This window comes from Opisthorchis viverrini (assembly GCF_000715545.1).
Source record: "Opisthorchis viverrini unplaced genomic scaffold opera_v5_173, whole genome shotgun sequence".
NCBI lineage: Eukaryota > Metazoa > Platyhelminthes > Trematoda > Opisthorchiida > Opisthorchiidae > Opisthorchis > Opisthorchis viverrini.
Genome location: NW_008751827.1, coordinates 838744 through 860208, shown reverse-complemented (window position 1 = coordinate 860208; position 21465 = coordinate 838744). Strand labels below are relative to the sequence as shown.

At 45.2% G+C, this 21465-nt stretch overlaps 2 protein-coding genes across 2 annotated transcripts in view; one reads left to right on the top strand and one right to left on the bottom strand.

Moving 5' to 3' along the window:
* The window catches only part of T265_07439 (hypothetical protein), a gene marked incomplete at both ends in the record, with an annotated part of 56780 nt that extends 48022 nt beyond the window's left edge, over positions 1–8758 (top strand). Inside the window, one exon of the mRNA XM_009172957.1 lies at positions 8697–8758. Within this exon, the coding sequence (XP_009171221.1) occupies positions 8697–8758 (62 nt within the window). The remainder of the gene's footprint in view (positions 1–8696) is intronic.
* T265_07440 (hypothetical protein) overlaps positions 5757–21465 on the bottom strand; it is a gene marked incomplete at both ends in the record, with an annotated part of 100160 nt that continues 84451 nt past the window's right edge. Inside the window, 2 exons of the mRNA XM_009172958.1 lie at positions 5757–6121; positions 11836–12202. Coding sequence (XP_009171222.1) covers positions 11849–12202 — 354 coding nt within the window. The remainder of the gene's footprint in view (positions 6122–11835; positions 12203–21465) is intronic.

Below are 21465 nucleotides of genomic sequence, written 5' to 3'. Positions count from 1 at the left end.
TATAACAATCCAGGTCGATTTGATATCATTAGGTTTCCTTCGTAAATTTGCTGTTGAGAACAGAAAGTGGTGTCCTATTGACTAGTTGGATGCCTTTGAGAGGGAACGGAACGTCAAGACCTTTGAAATGGTGCCCTACCCAGACCCGGGAAACTCTAGCCCCGAAAGAACCTACACCGTTGGTATCATATAAGCTGATCAAATCTCGAGAGACAGTCCTCTGAGACGATCACAGATGAACTGATAGGACAAACGACAGTCTCTCATATCGAACCACCACAGATTTCTTTCAGAATGTACACACGTATAAACTCTAGCTTTTATGTCCCGCAACGGAAACTCCCACGCCGAAAGCGGATTCGCTTTTCGTCTCAGAGTCTATTCCTTCGAGATTCTGTTAATTGACTTGTCGGCCACCAAAATCCGAAGAATTCCGAACAGAGCCTCTGGTTCCTCGAAGTCGGTTGTCATCTTCTTGAGGTTCAGTTTTGTTGACTGAGTTTGGTAATAGCTCTCACTTCACGGGTTAATGTATAACACGCATCTCTTTATAACTCCAGAAAGTCCGCCTTCTCATCTTCTCGGTTTATTCCTTCTTTTGATAGAAGCTAAAGCTTTACAAATATGCATAGACCAGGCTGCTAACCTTGCTCGAGGGCTATTACACCGTCAGGCGCCCCTAAGTCCACCGTCTGCATCAGCTCCATTTGGATCATGAACGTTGTTGTCGGAGCACCATAAGGCTACCTCTAAATCAAGCATATCATCGGGTACTCGAAGCAGGTCACCCTCCCCCCAGTCTGTTGAACTTTTCGTACCAAATTTGGTGGCAAATGTCTCATTCTCGTCTTCCACTGCTGCAAGAGCAGTTCCCTCATTGACTGGGGTATCTGCCCAAAACGTCTGAACACCACACACTTGCAATTCAGTCGCGCGACTAATGTTGCATCGTGCAGAGCACTCGACTTTTCTGATCGAAAGTTGGATTACAGCTGATAAGGCTAGCGACTAAACGGGGACCGCACGTTGCGTCCTAGCAACAAGCATCCATCGAGGCACCTTGTGATGCCCACATACGTGGGGTGCCGAGTGGCCACCAAAGCGTGGAAAAGCCAAGTGCCGTGTGTTCGATCCATATGGCCATGGTGGAAACGTCTAGAGTTAAACTAGTGGTCAAACTAGTGTGAAATCCATACTATAAGGACTTTTTAGAAACTTCGTGGTGTAATTAATGTGTGGCACAAATGCGCAAACATCACCAACCTCTAACGGAGTAGGTAAACAGACGTAAGAACAAAAAGGGTTTCAGACTGTTTTGGGGATAAACTGCACCTTGTTGAATGCACCAACCAGGAAACGAGAGACGATACAGCCTGATCAGAAAACATGGAGACTGTTTATGGTTCCCTTACCACGGAAGCGGCTTCACAGTTCACAATCGGTAGTTAATTCGTCTGTGCCAAACTGATATTTAAATCCAAACTGTGGGACGATTTAGGGTTAAGTAATCACATAGAACAAGTACTTCGACAGGGCGTGAACGCAGGTGACCTTGACGACCGATAGGCCCAGTCGATTCAGACGTCAAACTAGGTCACAGGTTCCGCACAGCTGAGCTAAAATTCGAATGGACTACTCGGCATACTGAAAGATATGGTCAGGTAAGGAAACCCTAATTGCATTCTGCCAAACGGCGGAAAAGCACGCATGCGGATTGTGTTGGTGGGGTTGATATATATTATTTGAAAAGAGCACAGTGGGCTGAGCTAAAACTCTTCCAGCGTGTGACCGAGTTAGTAAGCAACGCAACGGATTAGACAAAGAGCTGACACGTACAGACAGGTCGAGACGGCGGTCAATCGTAAAGTTTTGCCCGAAATTTTTAAAATGTGATACTTTTAGAAATCTGAAAGGTTACTAGACATTTCCTTTTAGTTATTTTGAGTATTCTACGGGTAATCTATCCAAGTGCAGGTTCCAACGTGTTGTGTCACGTTTCATTGCTATTATCCTAACAAGTAGACCAGCTGAGATGCTTCTTCCAGAGTCGAATAGCGTATCTAAGCGAAACAAGCGAAAATATGTCCTCGGTCGTCCAACGTTGCGTGTGAAATATACCTAGAGAAAGGTATCTGCGCGCCGCTGAATCTCGGGATTGCTTGTATAAACGTATCAAAACTGTCTACCTGCAACGATTGTATCCACGGTGACCTAGCTAAGCGAAGCTGATATTCTACCTCCTTTGCGGCAAGCCTTCTGTGACACAACCTGTCTATGCATCAAGGATATTCGTGCTTGTCATCCTGCTGCCTAAGTGGAGAATAAGTTTACGCTTGCACCAGGCTGGAAGAAAACTAAGACCCATGTTTTAGTTTAATGTGCACCTGCTCTCATTTCTAATATGACTTCAATCGTGTTTTGTATTTAGTGCACAAAGTGGAACAACTCAAATAAGTGTGCGGGAGTTAAACTTATAAGGAATCCCCTGTGCCATGCTTATACTCCTAGTTGGATAGAAAAAACAGCACATGTAAACTCAGCAAATTCAGATTAAACGAAAACAGTTGACTTGTTGGCTTTTCGAACTAGGCAGTGTATGCACTGATTCCTTCACAGTTATCGACGCGTGCTGGCACCTTAGCTACTGGGGGTGTTGACATAATCCGAACAATTGACCAGCGTAGCCGACTCTGTCACATGGTCGTACTCGCTACTCGTGTTTTCCGTTACTACCCGAGTTTTCGTCAACCTTGTGTTCTAATTGAAACCAAGTCGTAGCCCAGCATAAACGAGAGATTCAGCTAGCTTCTAGGTGAGTCTCTCACAAAACCAAATTTGTTTGTAAATGAGTGTATTTCGCTAATTTCGTGCAATTTAGTTTCAAGTAGAACATAAGGTTGACGGAAACCCGGGGACTGCGCCTACATGATAAACCCCCAGAGGGGAGAAACCGGTCATGGGCAGAACTTTCAGCAACCTCATGAGTAGTGTATTACGTCTATAATCGGAAAATTCTTCAGAGCGATCACTTTTTAGAAGGACGGTTTGTTATTGATAGCCACCCTCCCGCCTAACTATAGGCAGCTTAGGAGGAAGAGTATGTCACACGACTAGCGAACCCTCCACCTGAGAACTCGTCACCTGTGGAACCAGTCAGCGCGTGGCCACGTGCTGTGGATTGAGTGGTTGAAGACCGGAGCCACATCATGTCTAAAAACGAGTCAGTCGCACTGGTAATCTGTGGTGGCCGAACGGTGAAGATTTCGGTCACTGGTTTGGAGGTTGTGAGTTCTAAGTCTTCTTTAAATTCGCGAGATGCGCACTGCTGACGATCCGAATAAAGATGTGACAGCCCTACAGCGATTTCAGCTTTCCGCCCAAGAGTGCATTCATGTACAGCAGGAAATCCCAAATATCATACATACTACCGATAAATTGAGTGAGTTAGGCCGCCTGTTTTTTTCTTTTCATACAACTAATGAACAATCGATTCATCCCTCTCTCTGACTTTTGGATATCGGATGGACCATTCAACCAAGATCTATTGCATTACTAACTGTACACATTATTTTCTCTCTTCACGCATCAGAATACCCGTACCCAGATTTTTCCTGGCTCTGAAACCTATCACCTCCGAATCTTAATCTTACCTCAACATTTTCGTCTCAAAGATGACATCTTGCTTACATCCGTGATTCTCGGAAGACAGCTTGATTATTGGCCTTTAGGTTTTTTTCAGTTCTAGATCCAGCTGGCAAAGCAGCATGAGCTTTCCATCTGCTTGCAACTTATTCGTTTTCCAACCCGTATACTTGATAGAGACTCAGGGAGAGCCCATACCTTTAAACTTTTCATACCTCCAGCACTATACGGCTTCTCGACTTTTCCAAACAGTGTGCTTTATTGTGTCGCCGTCCAACTTTTTTCACCCTCCTTCACGCAGAATATCTTAAAAGTACGTGAATTTTGAGACGCTGTAAAATCGAAAGATTCATCATCGTCTTCGGAAAAAAAATGAAGTTCCAGCGACTGCCGTATCCTTCGTAAACGGATTGTTTAAAATTTGACAGTGTCTTTTCTAGAACTACCACAGCATGCGTGTCTGCGAGTGGTAAAGGAAAAGAATAAATTACCAAGCTACTGTCTACGTAATCACTTTTCGTGTCTTCATACCTGCTTCCTTGCCGCGAGAAATGCCTGAAAAGCCAACGGGAATAAAGCCAAGTCAAACTTCGTGAAACAAAAGGGTGAGAATCTACCTCCCATTCCATTGGAAGCCCGCTCCTTTTCAGGACTCGCTCCATATGTTACCCGTAATTTCCGTCCTATTTCTTTTCCCCCAATATCGCCCGACTAGCAGCACCCATGAAGACAAGGCTGGCGTATTCGCATAGCGGTTTCCCTCAGACTCTTTTGTTCATTAGTTCCGCTCAACATTTTTTGAACGCCTCATTTCTACTTACCCACTCAAATTTACCATTAGGTAAGTTCGTCAGACTATAAACTTTGTTAACGCTTTCAAAACACAAATGCCAGACGCAGTCGTCTGGATTCTTTTGAAAAAATCGTACATACAACACCGTTGCAACTATTGCCGTCAAACGTTTCTGTTCTATTGCAACTCTTGTACTGCCCTCCGGGTAGTAAAATTTGAAGGTGCTTCACAGCTTCAAGCGAGCTGGATCACCCAATTCAAACAATTATTGACCCGTTTCTCTTTTTTATAGACAGTAATGTAATCTATCGTCATCAAGCCTAGCTGTAAACACCGCACTGATTACTAAGAGGATTCCGAAGAAAACTAACAGGTGGCCTCTCCGTCAATAATGACACACTTCTGGTCCTCGATCGTGGACTCGCTTTGTAAAGCCAAAGCTGTTCTTTAGGACATTCTTAACTGGAAAAGACTGCTAAACACGGTAGCGGTGCACTCTAACACAGGGGACTTCAATATGGACGTGTTTCAAAGTTCCATACTGTTCCCGACCCGTTTCTGCTTCATGACACTAACTGGCCCTCCTCCATCCTCCTTATCCAAGGATTCCCAAATGGCTCGATCGCGCATCGTTCATCTCAATATTCACAACTGGCAGCAGCCAGTCAGCTAAATCAAAATCTCGTTGCCTTTAACATCAGCGTCAACAGCGATAGGAACAAGGTGTGAGTGAGGATAGGCGAACGAAAAGCAACTCAACCGACTCAAAATCAAGTGGATTTCGTTCTTCCTAGATCATCAACTCAAAGCATAAATCCTCGTTCAAGTTAGCAAGCATTCCTTCCGGCCTCCAGAATGTCTATCCTCGATAAGCCCTTCTCCGGCAAACTCTCCTAGCCTCTATAGCCACAAAACTGGTTCTCCTTTCCATTCCTTTGCCCGAATGTGCTCATATACCCAAATACTTGAGCACTGCTTGAATGTCTGAAGCAGTCCATCCCCAGTTCAGCCAACTGTGTAGCACATTTCCATTGACAGTGCGTCACACATGACATAATCAGGCAGATTCATTTAGGTCTTCCGTCAAAACCAAGCTAGTGTGCAAATGAGTGTAGTTCATCTCCACTGCTTATCCTGACCATCTCTCTTCAAATCACGGGTTAACAGACAGTTAGCCTGGGTGTACTTGTGTCCTTGCATGGATTAAATGTCCTTTTATGCGGGTGGGGGGATTGCTGACTTTAATACCTACCGTAAGGCCGTGTAACACAAAGAGGAGTGCATTAAACCTGATTTTTATGCAAAAAAATCCTATCCACACGAGATTAGTAGGCACAAAATTTCTTGAAAGTAGCCCAAAGGTTTGGATATCATTCATAGAAAAAAACTCATGGAAAGCCGAAAGGGATAACTCGGGAAAAATAGGAATATCATACGAATCCCATGGGATTGAAAGGAGCAAGTGCATAGGTCGCACAGCGTGAAAAGATTGTCATGATAATAGATCAGGGAATATTGAGGCAACTAAAACAAAAGGGCGTAGAATACAAAACAGCCTAAATATACATAAACGTTTATTTAATCGGACGGAAGTTGCGAATGTCAATGCGGCTCCATGCGACTTGGTCCATCTTGCGTTGATGGAATCAGAGACGATTGGTTGGTAGGGTTTTTGATGTGATAGGCCTAAAATGGATGTGTGCGATATCTGTCAACGTGGAATCATGCAGTGCAGCTAAGGTGAATGATACGAGTGAGAGGAAACCAGAGCACAATCTATAACAACCAAATGCATTTCAGTCCAACTGCATCAAAGTTCGATGATTTTGGATCGATAGCACCTCCGCTAATGTCGCAAAGTAACTATTTCCAGTTGCATCTCATTCTCAGTTAAAAATCACCATTCGTTTTGGAGCAAAAAGCAACCATAAGCGAGTTTTACAATACATCAAATTCCAACCCCGTTACTGAGGCTGAGAAACAATTAAAATATCCTACGCTAAGGTAGCGTAGATGATGGTCGTTGGCTTGTTCGCTGAGCTGGGTAATTTGATTGCAAACGTTTCATCACCAATCGAGGTGGCATCATCAGTGCGTTATTGGGGAGTGTAGTAGTACGTAGCACAACCACTAACCCACCGCTACGAACCAATACGTTCCCCAATAACGCACTGATGATGCCACCTCGATTGGTGATGAAACGTTTGCAATCAAATTACCCAGCTCAGCAAACAAGCCAACGACCACTATATCTTACTGATATCCGTTCTGGACAATAAATTCCTAGGATAAGGAACATCCGCAGGACTTGGTCATGTTGGTCTACTCTCCGGTCCACTAGATTTGTTCGCCATATTTCACATAAGTTAGCCTCAAAAAAGCCTTTTTTGGTTGAGAAGAAAACGTAGTCTATTTGCAAACGCATATTAATTGGGAGAATAATAAAACAATCGCAGTATTAGTTACACGATAAATATCTCTTGAGGTATAGACCGAGGCGTTCTCAGATTTCCTCATCACGGGAAGATCACTAACTACACCCTGTTGTTACACATCGGGGCCCTGCTATACAAAACGTAATGCGCATGCCCATGTTCGTACTGGATTTGTGCACCGTGTATAACCTGGTGACACGGGTACTCCTTGTTTCTGTCACGTTTTAAAATTACCCTCAATCAATGACAGCAAAGCCAGATAAGAACGTTGATTTTTCATTGCCCTATAATCATGTCAGTTTATTTTAAATAGAGCCTTATAATAGAAAGAAGAAGGAAATGGAGCACGAGGGATCTGAGGCTAGATTAAAATAAAAATCCGAGGTTCCTGCGGCTCGAACACAGCCAGACAATCTAGGTATGAACTGACATCTTTTAGCAGCCATATATTATATCTGCTGATTCGCCAGTTTGCTGTATCTAACTTCTGATCCGCTCCAGTGCCTAATGCCGGAAAAAAGACTCACAGAAGGGAACACAACAGCTATCTTCCGAACAAACGAGCACGAGAGCGAGAGTGCGTACGAGTGCAAAAGTACAACGGTCAAGCTATTTATTGAAGGGACACTGTCTGAACTTGGTCCAATGCTGACGCACGCGTCTGTTTTTGGCACGAGGCTGTGGCGTGTTGCATACTGAGGGGGGAGGGAGTTGTCTGACCTTGACCAACGCTGACGCGCTGTCTGGGTTTGATACAAGGCTGTAACGCGCTGCATATTGAGGGGGCGTTGCCTGTCTGGTCAACATCTAGCGATGGTGAGGTTCTCAGTAGATTTCGGGCATTAATTAGTTGCTTTCAGGAATCTGGCCTTCCTGATAGTCACCAGCACAACGCAGGGAGGGTCACGTGAATCTCAGCTTGGAAGGTGAAAAGCACTAACGGCACCCAAACCATTCTTCATTCCCTCCTGCAATGTCAACTTCTGTCCATCTCCAGGTTCCGAATAAGGCACGGAAAACAATGCCTTTCTTGGCAGGCGACAGGTCGAAACTCTTCGACCGCCTCCGATCTGACTCGTAGTTACAGTCCGCGAGTTCCTATATGGCATGAGATCGTTGGTAATTGTGTAATCCATGGCTTTGCGTGGGCTGGGATACTGCAAGGGCACCCAGGACTACACAGGAAGACGATTAGTGTCATAAACCAGAGCCTTCGGCTAAAAAGCCTAACCCCAGTGCGGTGAGTTACGCTCCCAAACAATGCACTGATGATGTCACCTCGATGGGTGATGAAACGTTTGCAATCAAATTGCCCAACTCAGCGAACAAGCCGACATTTGATTGTAGAATATCGTGAACGAGACATTCAGCTGGAATTCAGTTGATTCTCCGTAAAAACTAAATTGGCATGCTAACCAGTGCGTTCGCGAGTTTCGTGCAATTTTGGCCCAATTCGAACATAACGTTGTCAGACACTCAGGGACTTCACCTACCTGATGGATCCCAAGAAGGGTAGAACCGGTTGTGGACTGTAGAAGAGTTTTCAGAAACCTTGTGGTCAGATTCCTTCGAGTCGTTATTTCTTCCAAGTTAGGTCAGCAAGAATCAAAAAATGTTCACAGGGTAATCTTATGGTGTAGCAACAGAATTCCACCGATACTACCAGGGCTACGCAGCACTTCGTGTTTCAGGTCACGAATCGGGTACCGTCGTGACAATTTAACTCTTTCTTTTAAGCCATCCGAGTAAGGCTGTCCTGAAGGAACTTGTGCCTTGTTCGGAACTGAATGAAACCCTGCATTTGTGGTAATTTTAGCATCTAAAAGACTATCAACCGGTGAACGCGTTGGAGAATACACAGGTGATAAGTTCGGCTCACGCAAAGTAGGACTTCGACTATGCCGAAATGATTACTGCTATTGCGACCAGGAAAAAAACAGATCCCTGGCTTTTCTGCTTCAGAACTGAGTGATCCGATGACTACCCAACAGGTTGGCAGATCGTAAGTTGATGTGAAAGAGACAAGTTTCGGATGAGCAAAACTAGGACCCCTATGTAAAAAGCAGATGGAGAGATCCAAGAACAGAGACTCAATAGTGGAAAAGAAATGACCATTGTTCTCATACTTGAGTGACCATTGCAAATCTAGAAATCCGCACGATGCTTTGATCAACTAACACACACACACACACAGGTACGGGCCAAGTTTCAAGTCAGTCTTCCTCTTAACTATCCAGTGACGAATGGAAATAGGGATGAAGAAAACAGTCTACGGAGAGCGTCATGACTCCAATATAAGGCAGCATGAAAACCAAGCCATCCCATGAATATGCTGACCTTGAAAAGAACTTCTGAGCCGTTATATTTTTATTCTTGTTCAAGTCGGTTACACACAACCATTCATCATTTTGAAATTCTTGGTGTTCTAAACCGTTTTGTTCCCAAAATGCCATTCGCTCAGAAAAACGGAACCATACAAGTTCCGCCGCGGTCATATTCCACTGGCTTCAACTACAAAGTCAGGCAACGGCTATTCATGACCTATACGGTGTTGAACGTACTACAGCCATGCATCAACCCTCGCCTACTCAGTGTACCCACCCAATTTAGTAGCCGGAGGTGAATATCTACGCAAGCACAGAACTAACGCTTATGTTTTACCTAGCCGTGCGACATTTTTTACGCTGAATGTGGGTGAAAAAACTTTCAACAATGGCGGCAGGAACAACAAAGGGAGTTGAACATGGCAAACATACGACCCAGGGTTGTCTTCTTTGTGAAAGGCGTTAATGTGCGCCTTCTGCCACACGTTGGATACGTCATTATAAAGGTGTCTTGACAAAATGAGGACGACACAGTACTGCGAAACAGCTTATTCGTGTCGGAAATGACAATAAATAGTTCCTCCTGAGCAGTGAGCCATCTGCGTGATGGAAGCTTATCCGTGGGGAGGAATACTGTAGCGGGTGAGTAATCTTTTGTTTGCAGTTTAGTACTTTCCACATCACGATGACCATATTCAATCGATGTCCAGTTTAGCTGCGATGTCCCCCTTTATCTCACTTATGTCGGATTTGCGGTCGTCGGTTAGACACAGCGAAGGCGCGCGTCTAAAGACTTGACTACACAAGAACGGGAGAGATAAAGAAAACAATAGCGCCCTACTTCAAATCGAAAGGACCTGGTTCCGCATTAACGTGACCAAATGTATGGAGATCTTGCAATATTCGGAAGAAAGAACTCTAAATAACAATGGGTTGTTGTGCGTAGCGAAAAACAGCTTGCGAAATGTCACCAACAAGGCTTGTCTGTGGTTTGTTGATACGCAGAACTGATGCACACCACGAAAAAAGCTGTTGCAAGTGACTGTTTTAGACCGGACACAGAGAACAATGCTGAACCTTAATCTTCTCTGAATGGAGTCCGGAAGATGGCTATCAAGGAAACAAGGACTTCCGGACATTACAAACAAAGAGGTCATGTTTGTGGGTAATGCTGAGGTCATGAAGGTTCAACCAGAGCAAATTTTCCACTTTTTCAGTTGAGACTCCGTCATGTAAGCGAAACCAGTCTACGCTGAAAAGCTGTTGTAACCACGCCGCAATTTCCGCTAAGCTATGTCGACAAGCGTCTCAAGATGCTGTGATAGAAATCCTACAATATCCAGACAGGGTTCCGTCCCCAGGGCTGTGTAACAGTCCGCATTTCACATCACAGCCTGTATGTCTGTAAAGCTGTAACTTCACATTGAAACAACAAATGATTGCCATTGGAGAATCTCCGGCTTCCTATTGGGATATCTATGTGACATCAATACACCTGCAATGAAGCTGATGCAGAAAATCAAAGTGGTCCTGCCGTAAACTGCGGTTGAGAGCCTAAGGATTTGGGTAGACTTTCGTTCGTGTCTGGTGCCACTCACACTATTAGACCCATAGTACGAATTGCGAATTCCTGCACTGCATTCGTTCTGAACGCTTTACACTGTGAACTGATTAGAGAAGGCAAGCGCACCCTACACTGTATCCACCACTCGAAAGACATCAAAATTCCAGTGATACATGCTCATCAAAACGACAAGGATTGGATCCTAGTATCAAGTGAACTTAAAGTTAGTCTAAGGAAAACCGAGTTGCGGATACAAAGATACAGCGCAGAACGAAGGCAGGGTCAGACTTTGGATGAGAGATAGCCTCTTTTCTGAATTCCATACCCCAGGCAAAATCTTCATAGAACTAGCCAAAAGTGGTCCTCTATGAGTGTCGCCCCTTCCAAGGGCGGTCCCCTTCCAACGAGGGGCAGAAACAGGCTAGCGGCACGTCTTGGAGAATTGGGTGTAGTAGTAAGACACTGAAACAACAATCGAGTGAGTTCAGAAATCACCGGAGGATAAAGCAACTAATCCCGGATAAACCAGTGAAGGCGTACTAGTCTTATTCAACGTCAGGAAGACCAAATGCCATTTCCGTTTAAAGAGTTGGTTTTGGTTATCGATGTTTGCTGAATCTGAGACCGAATTATGGGCCTAGGTAGTTCAGTGGAAACAACAAGGGAATTCCGTTCGGCAACCCATGTGCATATCTCTGCATGAGTTGCATTCAGACTGGTTACCACTTACTCATTGGAATACCGTACATAATCCATCAACACGGGCGTAAAAGATATCATGTTCTAAAAAGTATTGTACACTTGAAGTCATCCACTATATGGATTGCTGCAAACGAAAACAAAGCAACTTTAATAGAAAGAGCGATCTGCAAGTGTTTCGGAAGGAATAGGCACGTAATTTGGCTTCGAACGATGGTAGTATCTGACAGAAGGAATCATTGTCGTTGATTCTTCGATGGATATACACACGGTGATGCTTGAAGTCTACCTCCATAAATCCACAGGAAAACGGTATTATCAAAACAGGCACACAGCTGAATCCAGCGTCCTTTAGCGAATAGGACGCTACTGACTTACCAAGCACGGCTCTTTACGCGACGCGCGTCAGAGCATTCGGACAAATCGATGCGCTTCTCGGTAATGGAGGTAAGGCGGTGTGACTGCTTTTAGAACGAGACTTCCGATTCGTATTGGAAATGACCGGACTAAATCCTGTTTCTGTTGTCACAGTACCTTTCCTACCGGACGATGGTACAGCGCGAGGATCGTCAGAAGACTTTGAAGGAGAAAAGGATTCCGTGAGACGGGCGAAAGCACGATACGATAATAGTCTAGAAGCTGTAGGTCTACTCGGTGCATGTCTGGCAAAGCAGGCATCTAGAATGTCCACAATAGCCTCATCAATGTTCGGTGGATACGTTGGAGGCGATTCAGATGTTGCAATCTAGAAAAAAAAACCAGAGAAATGGACTTGAAAATATAGCGTGTTCACCATAGGACAATATAGTATTTTATGATTCAATCGAAACTCCAAAGTGGCGATAAGGCTTTGGAACGCTGGAGGAATTAGGTCAAAAAGTATACGAATATCACAGGAATTGTTAGAATAGAGTCGGTAGTTAACAGATTAGCAGGACATACGTTGGGCTACTGACGAGAAGCTAGTTTTCGTAAAGCCGGAGTAGTCGGTTCAGAGCTCAGAGTACTTCTACTCTTTACTTATCGCCTGTAAAACTCCAAAGTCATCGTTTGGTGATTAGCAGATACTCTGTGAACCTGGTGATAAGAGAGGAGAGGTTGACCGGTTGCAAAGACGGACAAGAAATTAAACAAGAAATTGTGAACAAAACCCAAAACATCTTAAACAAAGTCCACAGTTTCGTAGAGAAATTCCAGGATAGTGCGAAACCAAAGCGAATTAGTTCTGTCCTTATCCTCGAAGGATATGCCCTTCTATTGACCAAACAGTTAATCTCAGTGTCAGCAAAACGGATAAAATTTACTACCTGTGAACCGGGTGACATTGACAAGCAAAATTTCAAGTGCCAGGAACTTGGGGTTCCATTCACCTCTTACGCCAACAACGCACAAAACCGACTGGCTGAATACCGATGGACTAGTACAATACCAACGATGGAGCTGCGTGGCATACGAAAAAGCTACACTCGTTATTTTGATTAAAAGGAGTGTCCACTAGTTTACGTTGAAGTCGCACATGCCTGAGTAGACAAAATCCAAGGTCAAGGTCATTGCGAATGAAGTTAGTTCTGTTGGTGGCTGTTTGTTGCAACTGCATAAACCATTCTCAAACGCCATTGAAATAGAGGCTGTGTTAACTTTTTATTTACAGACCGCATATCAAACTTTGCAGTACACAACCAAACAAGGTACGCCTCATTCGGAGCTTCCTTCGCCTTCTCGAAGGAAGTAAACTTGCGGATCATGTTGGTCTTTTGGCGTACCACGTGCGTCTCCTCGTAAGTGCATCTGTTGACTTCCCTACGAAACTGTGCGCAAATATACTATCCACTCTTGTTGAACGCTTGGGTAGAACAGAATGTTTAGGCCTTAAGAACAAAGCTAGAATGAGTCAGGCGGATTGGATCATCTACTCGTTTATCTTCGAGTGGGTCATCATGTGGAACGACTCTTTGACTACCTGTCCGTAACAAAGCCAGAGCTATTGGTATAGTTGTCGGCCTACCTTTTGTGTCGAATCAACTCTGGTAGACGAAGCCATTTGACTCACTTACTCGAGTCATGTGATTCCTTGCGTTTGCCATTCATCAAGATGTTAAGATTCACACTTCTATCTCGATCATTCTCCTCGTTTGCGGAAAGGCTCTCGCTTTCTATTCCCATACACATAGGTAAACAAATTCACAAGCGCAACAACGGGAAAGTTGCGAGTGGAAGTACTTATGCAATGAAGTGCAAATGAAAGAGGCCTGCGTCCATACCCTCTGCAAAGCGCTCACTGGATATCCTGATGGGTGAGCAAGCAGCTTGGATTCCCCGGGTTTGCGTGCACCAGATCGGTTTTCATTCCCAAATTTCATTTCGACAAACGGGAAAAATGCTATCGCGGCTCTTTAAAATCGACTTTGAACTTAATCCCGGAACCTCACAAAAGCGACCCTAGGAGACCTTGATTTGATTTAGAGGCTTTATATCAGGAAGGCCAGATTCCTGAAAGCGACCAATTAATGCCCGAAATCTACTGAGAACCTCACCATCGCTAGATGTTGACCAGACAGGCAACGCCCCCTCAATATGCAGCGCGTTACAGCCTTGTATCAAACCCAGACAGCGCGTCAGCGTTGGTCAAGGTCAGGCACCCCCCCACCGCAATATACAGCACGTCACAGCCCCGTACCAAAGCCAGACGCGTGCGTCAGCACTGGACCAAGTTCAGACAGTGTCCCTCCAATAAATAGCTTGAAACCGTTGTACCACCGTACTCGCACGCACTGAAGCGCCCGCAGTCGCTTGTTCGGAATGTGGTTGTTGTATTCCCTTCTGTGAACCTTTTTTCTCCGGCACTAGGCACTGAAACGGGTCAGCAGTCAGATACAGCAGACTGGCAGATATAACACCTTATAGTGAAAAACATAAGATGTGGTAGAACTGGAATTCACTTAGCAATAACTTGAAATTTAAGAGGGTACGCTTCTAGTGTGCCGATGATGTGTCAATGTGAGATAAATAGATTTGCGTGCTTCTTGCAGAATGCTATTTACCAGCTGCTTGGGGGCCCGTTAGCCGCACAGTGCTCTTGGCTGCGAATCTTTAGGAGGGGAATAAAACGTTTTGCGCCAAAATCATACATCTGGCGGAAAAAGTTTGGTGGAATACTTTCCCAGCATCGCTAAGACCCCGGGATGCCCAGATGGGGCTCAAAATTTTCGACTGATACTCTAAACTCAACTACCTGTCCGCTTTAGTCCATCAGACACACGTAGCTTTCGAAAATTCAATTTGATCGTGCGAATGCTGAACGTCGGTGCTTGCAGAGATAAGCAGTTGGTTTCAGATCAAGTTACGCAGAGCTCTATCCAACCGGCAGTCGAGTGTGAGGGTCATGCTGAAGGGTCCACAACAGAGCGGCTAGCCTAATTTACTTTTCTCAACCGTGAACGAACCCAACAGCCTCCGTCTGTACGGGCGCCCATTAGCCGCACAATGGTCTTAGCTGAAAAACCTTTGCGAGTGGAATAAAACTTTCTACTCCAAAATATCGTATTTTGATTGATGTGCGCTCAAACCAAAATCCATCCTAATCTACGTTCATATCCTTGCAGCTCACCGAATTTCACTGTCCACTGAAGCAATCATATCTCCGGCGGAAAAGTCTGGTGGAATACCTTCCTATGGTCGCTGGTACACCAGGATACCTAGATGGGGCTCAAAAAATTAAACTCGCATCCTGAACTCAATTGCCTGTCGCTTTTAGTCCAACAGGGCACATTGTAGCTTTCGAAAATTCAATTCCATTGTGCGAATACTGAGCGCCGTCTGTACGTCCTGAACACAATCACTAACGCCTACTGCGCCAACCGCGTAAACGTTTTGGATCCAACTTGGAATGGCTGACTGCGGAGTGGGAGGCGATGCAGAGCCTACAGCAGGTCACATGGCGGCACGAAACACAGTCACTAACGCCTACCGCGCCAACCGCGTAAACGTTTTGGACCCAACTTGGAATGGCTGACTGCGGAGAGCCTACAGCAGGTCACATGGCGGCACGATCAACCAATAGCTGTCAGCTTCAGACCAACCATCCCAGAATTTCGCGGTGTACAGTTGAAGGTCAACACAAGCCAAGGTTATCCAATCAACAGGCTTCATTTGCATAGGACAGTGAACCGGGAACGGTCTCTATTTGCTGTGCTGGTTGTGATGTCTCATTGTTGCCTACCAAGGTGAGCAGTAAGTCCAAACTGGCACCATCACTGTGTTTGATGAAGTTGGTTGTGTGTTGATCCCTAAGGCTTCAGCACACTCCAGTTCCACGTGTGACTTGTATCCTGACTGGCGTACACGTGTACCATTAAATCTGATTTGATGGCTTGACTCGAGTGCGTGGAGTGCAATGGCTGAGTCACATTCAAGCTTTTTTTCGTAAAAAAAACTTCATTCGGTATCTTGGATGAAAACGCGCATTTCGTTTGCGCTCCATAACTCGTAGGTGGAGTTGCCTGGCTGCCTGGCCTATGTATTTGGCCAGACATTCTGCATAGGGAATCTGATAGACGCAGTTTGTGCAGTGTTTCAGTTCAATAAGGTCCTTTACGAGGTGTCTTTGTAAGGTGTTATCGATTCGGAAGTATGTGTTCATATCATAATCCCAAAGTATTTTTCGAATGGCATCTGAAGTGCCACCTCTGCAAATACCTGTCTGAGTGTGTGGGCTTTATGTGGATTCCCACATATCATAACCCAAAAGAATTTTCGAATGGCATCTGAAGTGCCACCTCTGCAAATACCTGTCTGAGTGTGTGGGCTTTATGTGGATTCCCACTGAAAATCCATAGTCGGTATTAACAGATAGGAACTAATAGTCTTCTGTTCGCTCTCATTTCGCATCGTGAATTTTAGGCTACTGCACTGTTCGTTCAAGCAGTTTGTGAATGCTTGTCGTTGTGTGGCTGACACGATAGCAAATATGCCGTCAACGTATCTCAGCCAGGCGAGTGGTGGATGGGGTAAGTCGCTTTAGACCGTAGTTTCAACATGATGCCGGAAAAGATCAGCCACTACACTGTGGTTTGACTTTAAAACTCTTCATATTATGCATTACATGGCGATCAGTCTTTTTGATAACATTCGAGTTGAGTAGTGATTTCGCTTAATAAAGTGAAGGCTCTCAGGAGCCGGTCGAAGCCTTTTCTTGGCAAATTTCCGGGGTCACGATAACTGACCGAATCCGAGATAACTTGAATCCTACAGCATGAAGCTCAACTGAAGTTTGAAAGTTTCCATTCGGATAAAAGTATCCATATGCGTTCGCATCGTGTTTCTAAGATGTGTCATACGCTTTGGATAAGTTTGGGTGCATGAGCGTTCGAAATGATCCGTTTTAACTTGTCGGTCTATGCGCACAAACGTCTTCTAACTTCTGCCCTGGCTAGCACTGCACCACTGGGTTTCGTGTGCGTATGTTGCATAAACAGCACGATAAACAGTCCGGATGTTTTTTGCCGAAGGCGTAAGAAAATCAAAAATTATGTGGGCCAAAGTGCCGGCTTGTGCGCGTTTCTGTGACGTTCAGGGTGTGCACGGGGCGCTACGACATGCGCACGCCCGTGCTGGTCATCTCCACCCGAAATTTGCTGTTAGACCTGTGGGCTCTTCACAAAAGAATTTTTTGACCCCGTTTGGCATGCAACACTTTCACTTCACTTCACTTCAAGAAACACCTAAAATAAGTAGGTTGTGGTGATTTACGGCTGTTTTAGATTGCGAATAAATCATTGATTCTTCGTAAGAAATGCCCATCTAGCGCGCATTTCATGAAGGGGGGAGGGGAATTTTTTTCGATCCAGTTCGTTTGCAAGGTGAATCCTGTGTACTTGGAAATCTTCCACTGTTCAAGCGGAAAACGTTAGTTCTGTCAAGTAACACTCTTACATAAATGGAGCAACCAGTGTAAATTTGGCTTCCTTTCGCTCACTAGGCAAGAAAAAACGGCCTGTTTCCTACTTGCTTAAAATAGGCCAAGACAAGACAAGCGTGGTTCCACGAGGTTCGTGTCATCTGCCCAACCAGCGCTGCGATGGTGGAGTCATCATCATGTTGAGTCATTTCACCATTCCCTCCGATGAAAGGTCCGGCGTAGCAAAATTGGACAGAACAAACAAAAGATAAACTGTTAGCAGATGGCAGTACGGTGAGTAGTTCAAAGCAGACAGTGGCTCAAGAAACGACTGAATGGAGACCTCAACATCCGGAAAACGAAGAGTTTACGTAGATAGATGCTGCAACGATTTGCTCGACTTGAAGAACGGAAGCAGCTGTCCATAAAAGTAAAACGAATCAGTGAGCAATGCGGTTTCTTACATGGTTAATTTTGCGAGTTCCAAGCCTGCGACATCCTAAAGTCGTGATTTTCCGTATGGCCTAAACTAAATCAGTTAAATGACTTCTATGCACGCACTTGGTGGCAAAAACTGTTCAAAAGTATTAAGCGAAATACACTCATTTGCAAACAAATTCGGTCTTTGGAGAGACTGACTCAGAACCCTGCTGGATCTCTCGTTTTTGATAATTTTAAGCAACTGAATGTGCTATATCAAACGTAACCTTGCATATCGTTCCCAAATTTCCACATATTTAACCTCACTACACCTGCTTTCCAGTAGGATAAGTAGCATTTCTGAAGTTCATCCAACAGCTTGGTTTCTCAAACTCCATACAACCTCTTAACCTTGTCCGCCTGTTATACGCACCCAACCCATTCAATACTAACTACGCAAGGGATAGGACCCTTTCTTCCGCAGTTTGGATCTTTTGTTTCTGTATAGGGAACCACTATTTGTCTCCCTGTTCCTCGATTTCAAACGGTTTTGTGTATCAGGTGGACCGGTGAGTACGCTGGGGACCCATGAGGCCGAACCTTCCAAGGCACGTGGATCCGCATGTTGCGCAAGCCCATATGGAGTTCAGCTCCTCATTAATGGCTTGCTTGTTTTCCATCATTACAACGTGTCGCGTCTCAAAACCCCTCACTCTCCAGCCAAGAACAACAGTGGTCACATGGACCCCATCATCGAACTCGGATCGCAACAACAACACCCAAACTCTTCGTGGTATCTCTCACACCCTTCTGCCTAGCCATAAGTTTTCCACCTTATGGTTTCCACCACTCTGAATGAGGCACAGAGACAACACGCTTCTCGATAGTCGCTGTTTCGGCATCACCGAGCTACCACAACTGATTGTGCCGGATGTTTTTTTTCGCAATTGAGGTACATGCTGGATAACCGAATACCCGTTTCTAATTACCTTGTTACGAATTCGTTGAAGTCATCCGACGCCAGCAATGGTTCTGAGGCACCAATAGGTGAAAACTTGAAGATGCTTCACATCATCTGTCCGCAGAGGCCATGTCTCGCACCCATACAACAACACAGCTCTTACTGTAGCCTGGTAGACGCAACCCTTCAGATCCAGCGATCTGCCGATTTGGTGCCACAAATTAGCAAACGTGATTCTGGTACATTGAGATTCATGTATCGACTTAATCAGGCGCATTTCCATCAAAGCTAACACAACTAACGACGTACATGAAATTCTCCACAACCTACAGTGATTCTCGTTGAATTGTAAGGGTTATGTTCAGAGACTGTATGTTCTGAAGCATGACTTTGCACCTTGAAGATGATAGGCGCAGATGATAGGAGGTCAGTCTATCCAACCGAGATCGTGCTTCGCCTTGGTCTTCAAAAATGAGGTCGATGTCTTCTGCGTACTCCAGGTCGACAAGATTTCGCTAGCAACAATATGAACGCCGGGGTTTTGAAGACATTCCAGCGCTCGCCTCAGTATTTCATCAATTACAAAGTTAAACAAAAATGGAGAGAGTGGACGCCCTTGTCAGACGAAATTTTTTGAGAGCTCATCATACACTATCACACGCTCCGAAGTATGTAAATATGGGGACTGAATTAGGTCCACAAGCTTCTGGGGCATACGCTGTTAAGCAAAGGTAGTTAACAGCACTAACCGATCGCCAGAATCGAACGCAGTCTTAAGGTTATGGAGCACCGAGATTCTGGGTCGTCTGTACATGTGGCATCGCTCTAGCACTTGACGGAGTGTGAAAATGTGGTCAACACAGCCTCTACCCGGTCGAGGCTTCGCGTACCGCCATAAGACGGCAAACAGCCAGTGGTACAAGAAGTCTTGTTACAACAGAAGTTCAGCTAACACCTCTGCGGTTATTGCATTCACTGCGAGTACCTTTTTTGAAGATGGACACTATTATCATATCACTCCAATTGTCTGGGACGCTCTGTTTCTCCCAGATAGTCGCTAACAGGACAGACAGGCACTCAGAGAAATTTATCGCTATCGCTAAACAGAGCAGGTGGAAGTTCGTCATGAACAAGAACACGATGGCGCCTGAGTAGAGATATACGCCCCGACACTACCGAGGTCGAAGGGGGCTACAAGTTCACACTCCACCCTTCTGTTGACAGCCGGCTATCTAGATTGGAGGTAGCAGGTGGCTGACTAAAGTGTTGCTCAAAGTACTGTATCCAACGATCCAAAGTGCCGTCATATGCTGGATATCAGCCATCCAATTTGGTCCCTGATATTTCCACTGACAAGATGCTTCCGAGGACCAATCGAATGAATGAAGTGAAACAGCATGCGGACATTTCCAACACTTTTCGCTCTTTCCATTTCTCCGGGCTTTCAAATCCACCAAGCTTCTCGGTCTGCAAGAACGCTCAGTTTTATCGGTTGTCAGATGATGCGACGGGTTGAGTTGTGTTTGAGGCCAGATTGAATCTGTCGCCGGACCTCCAGCAAAGTCAGATTCCTATCAGATAGCCAAGTAGGTCTTAGTGTAAATTGAGGCCGGTGAGCTACACAGTTTAACTCAAACTTCTGGTCATTTGATTGGTATCGAACAGTGATGTGTCCAAGCTACCAGAATTTCGCCGGGTCTGTTAAGTTTTCCACCAGTTTGTTTGTCGTCTACCATACAACAGTAGTAAAATGAGTATCAGGTTGCTCCTCCCAACTATATTTCAATACTTGTGTTGATTTTCTTCTATTTCGCGGGACTATACAGAGCACTCAGCAAGTCGAATGGTATTCGGGAGAAATAACTCACCCTTGATAGATGAACTAATCACACTGCACAGGTTGCGCTGGCTTGGCCACGTGTTGCGTATGCCAGTCGACCGACTTCCTCGATGGGATCTTTTCGCACAACCACGTGAAGGGTGGAAGAGAGCCAGAGGCGGTCAAAAAATGACTTGGCAGCGAAGTATGAAAGCCGTCTTCCTGGATGGGGACCTCGAGACGGGCCACATCAATGGCTAGAGACATTGTCAGACATTGTCAGACATGGCCCAGTCGCGCCCTCAATGGCGCTCGTGCATCAAAGCTATTGCCTTCAATGCTGGATTTATGCACCAATTTATCAGCTCCCGCCTGCAATGCTCAGCTACCTAACCCTCCCCCAAGTCATCGGTGAACAAAACTGCGGCAGCTACAACCACTGTAAGACGAGTACGCGGTTATTACAGCTGACAATGATGACGATGACTCAGCAAGTATCAGTCGAAATGTTGCTATTCGCTGTTTCCTCATCGGGTGCGTGGAACATACCATCCAGCATCGGCTTCATCGAAATGATGACAATTGACCAAACAAGATTTAACTAGCCGACATTCACAGTCGGGCAGTTACTCCACCCCAGTCAAACAGAATGTTGCTTCTGAGCTGTCCGGCCACTCGCCGTTACGTAGTGTCACTGAAAATTTGAAAATAATACCGCTCTGACTGTAAGCGGTTAGCAAAAATCGCAGACCGAGATACGATCGATAAACTGATATTTGACGTTTTGTGCACCCTCTTGGTTTCATCTGGCAAAGCAACCCTCAGTGAAGAAGCTTGAAAACAATGGTGAACTAAATCTTCCCGATACTGCTAACCGGAAGGATGGGACCATAAGGTGGGATGTTCACAGAT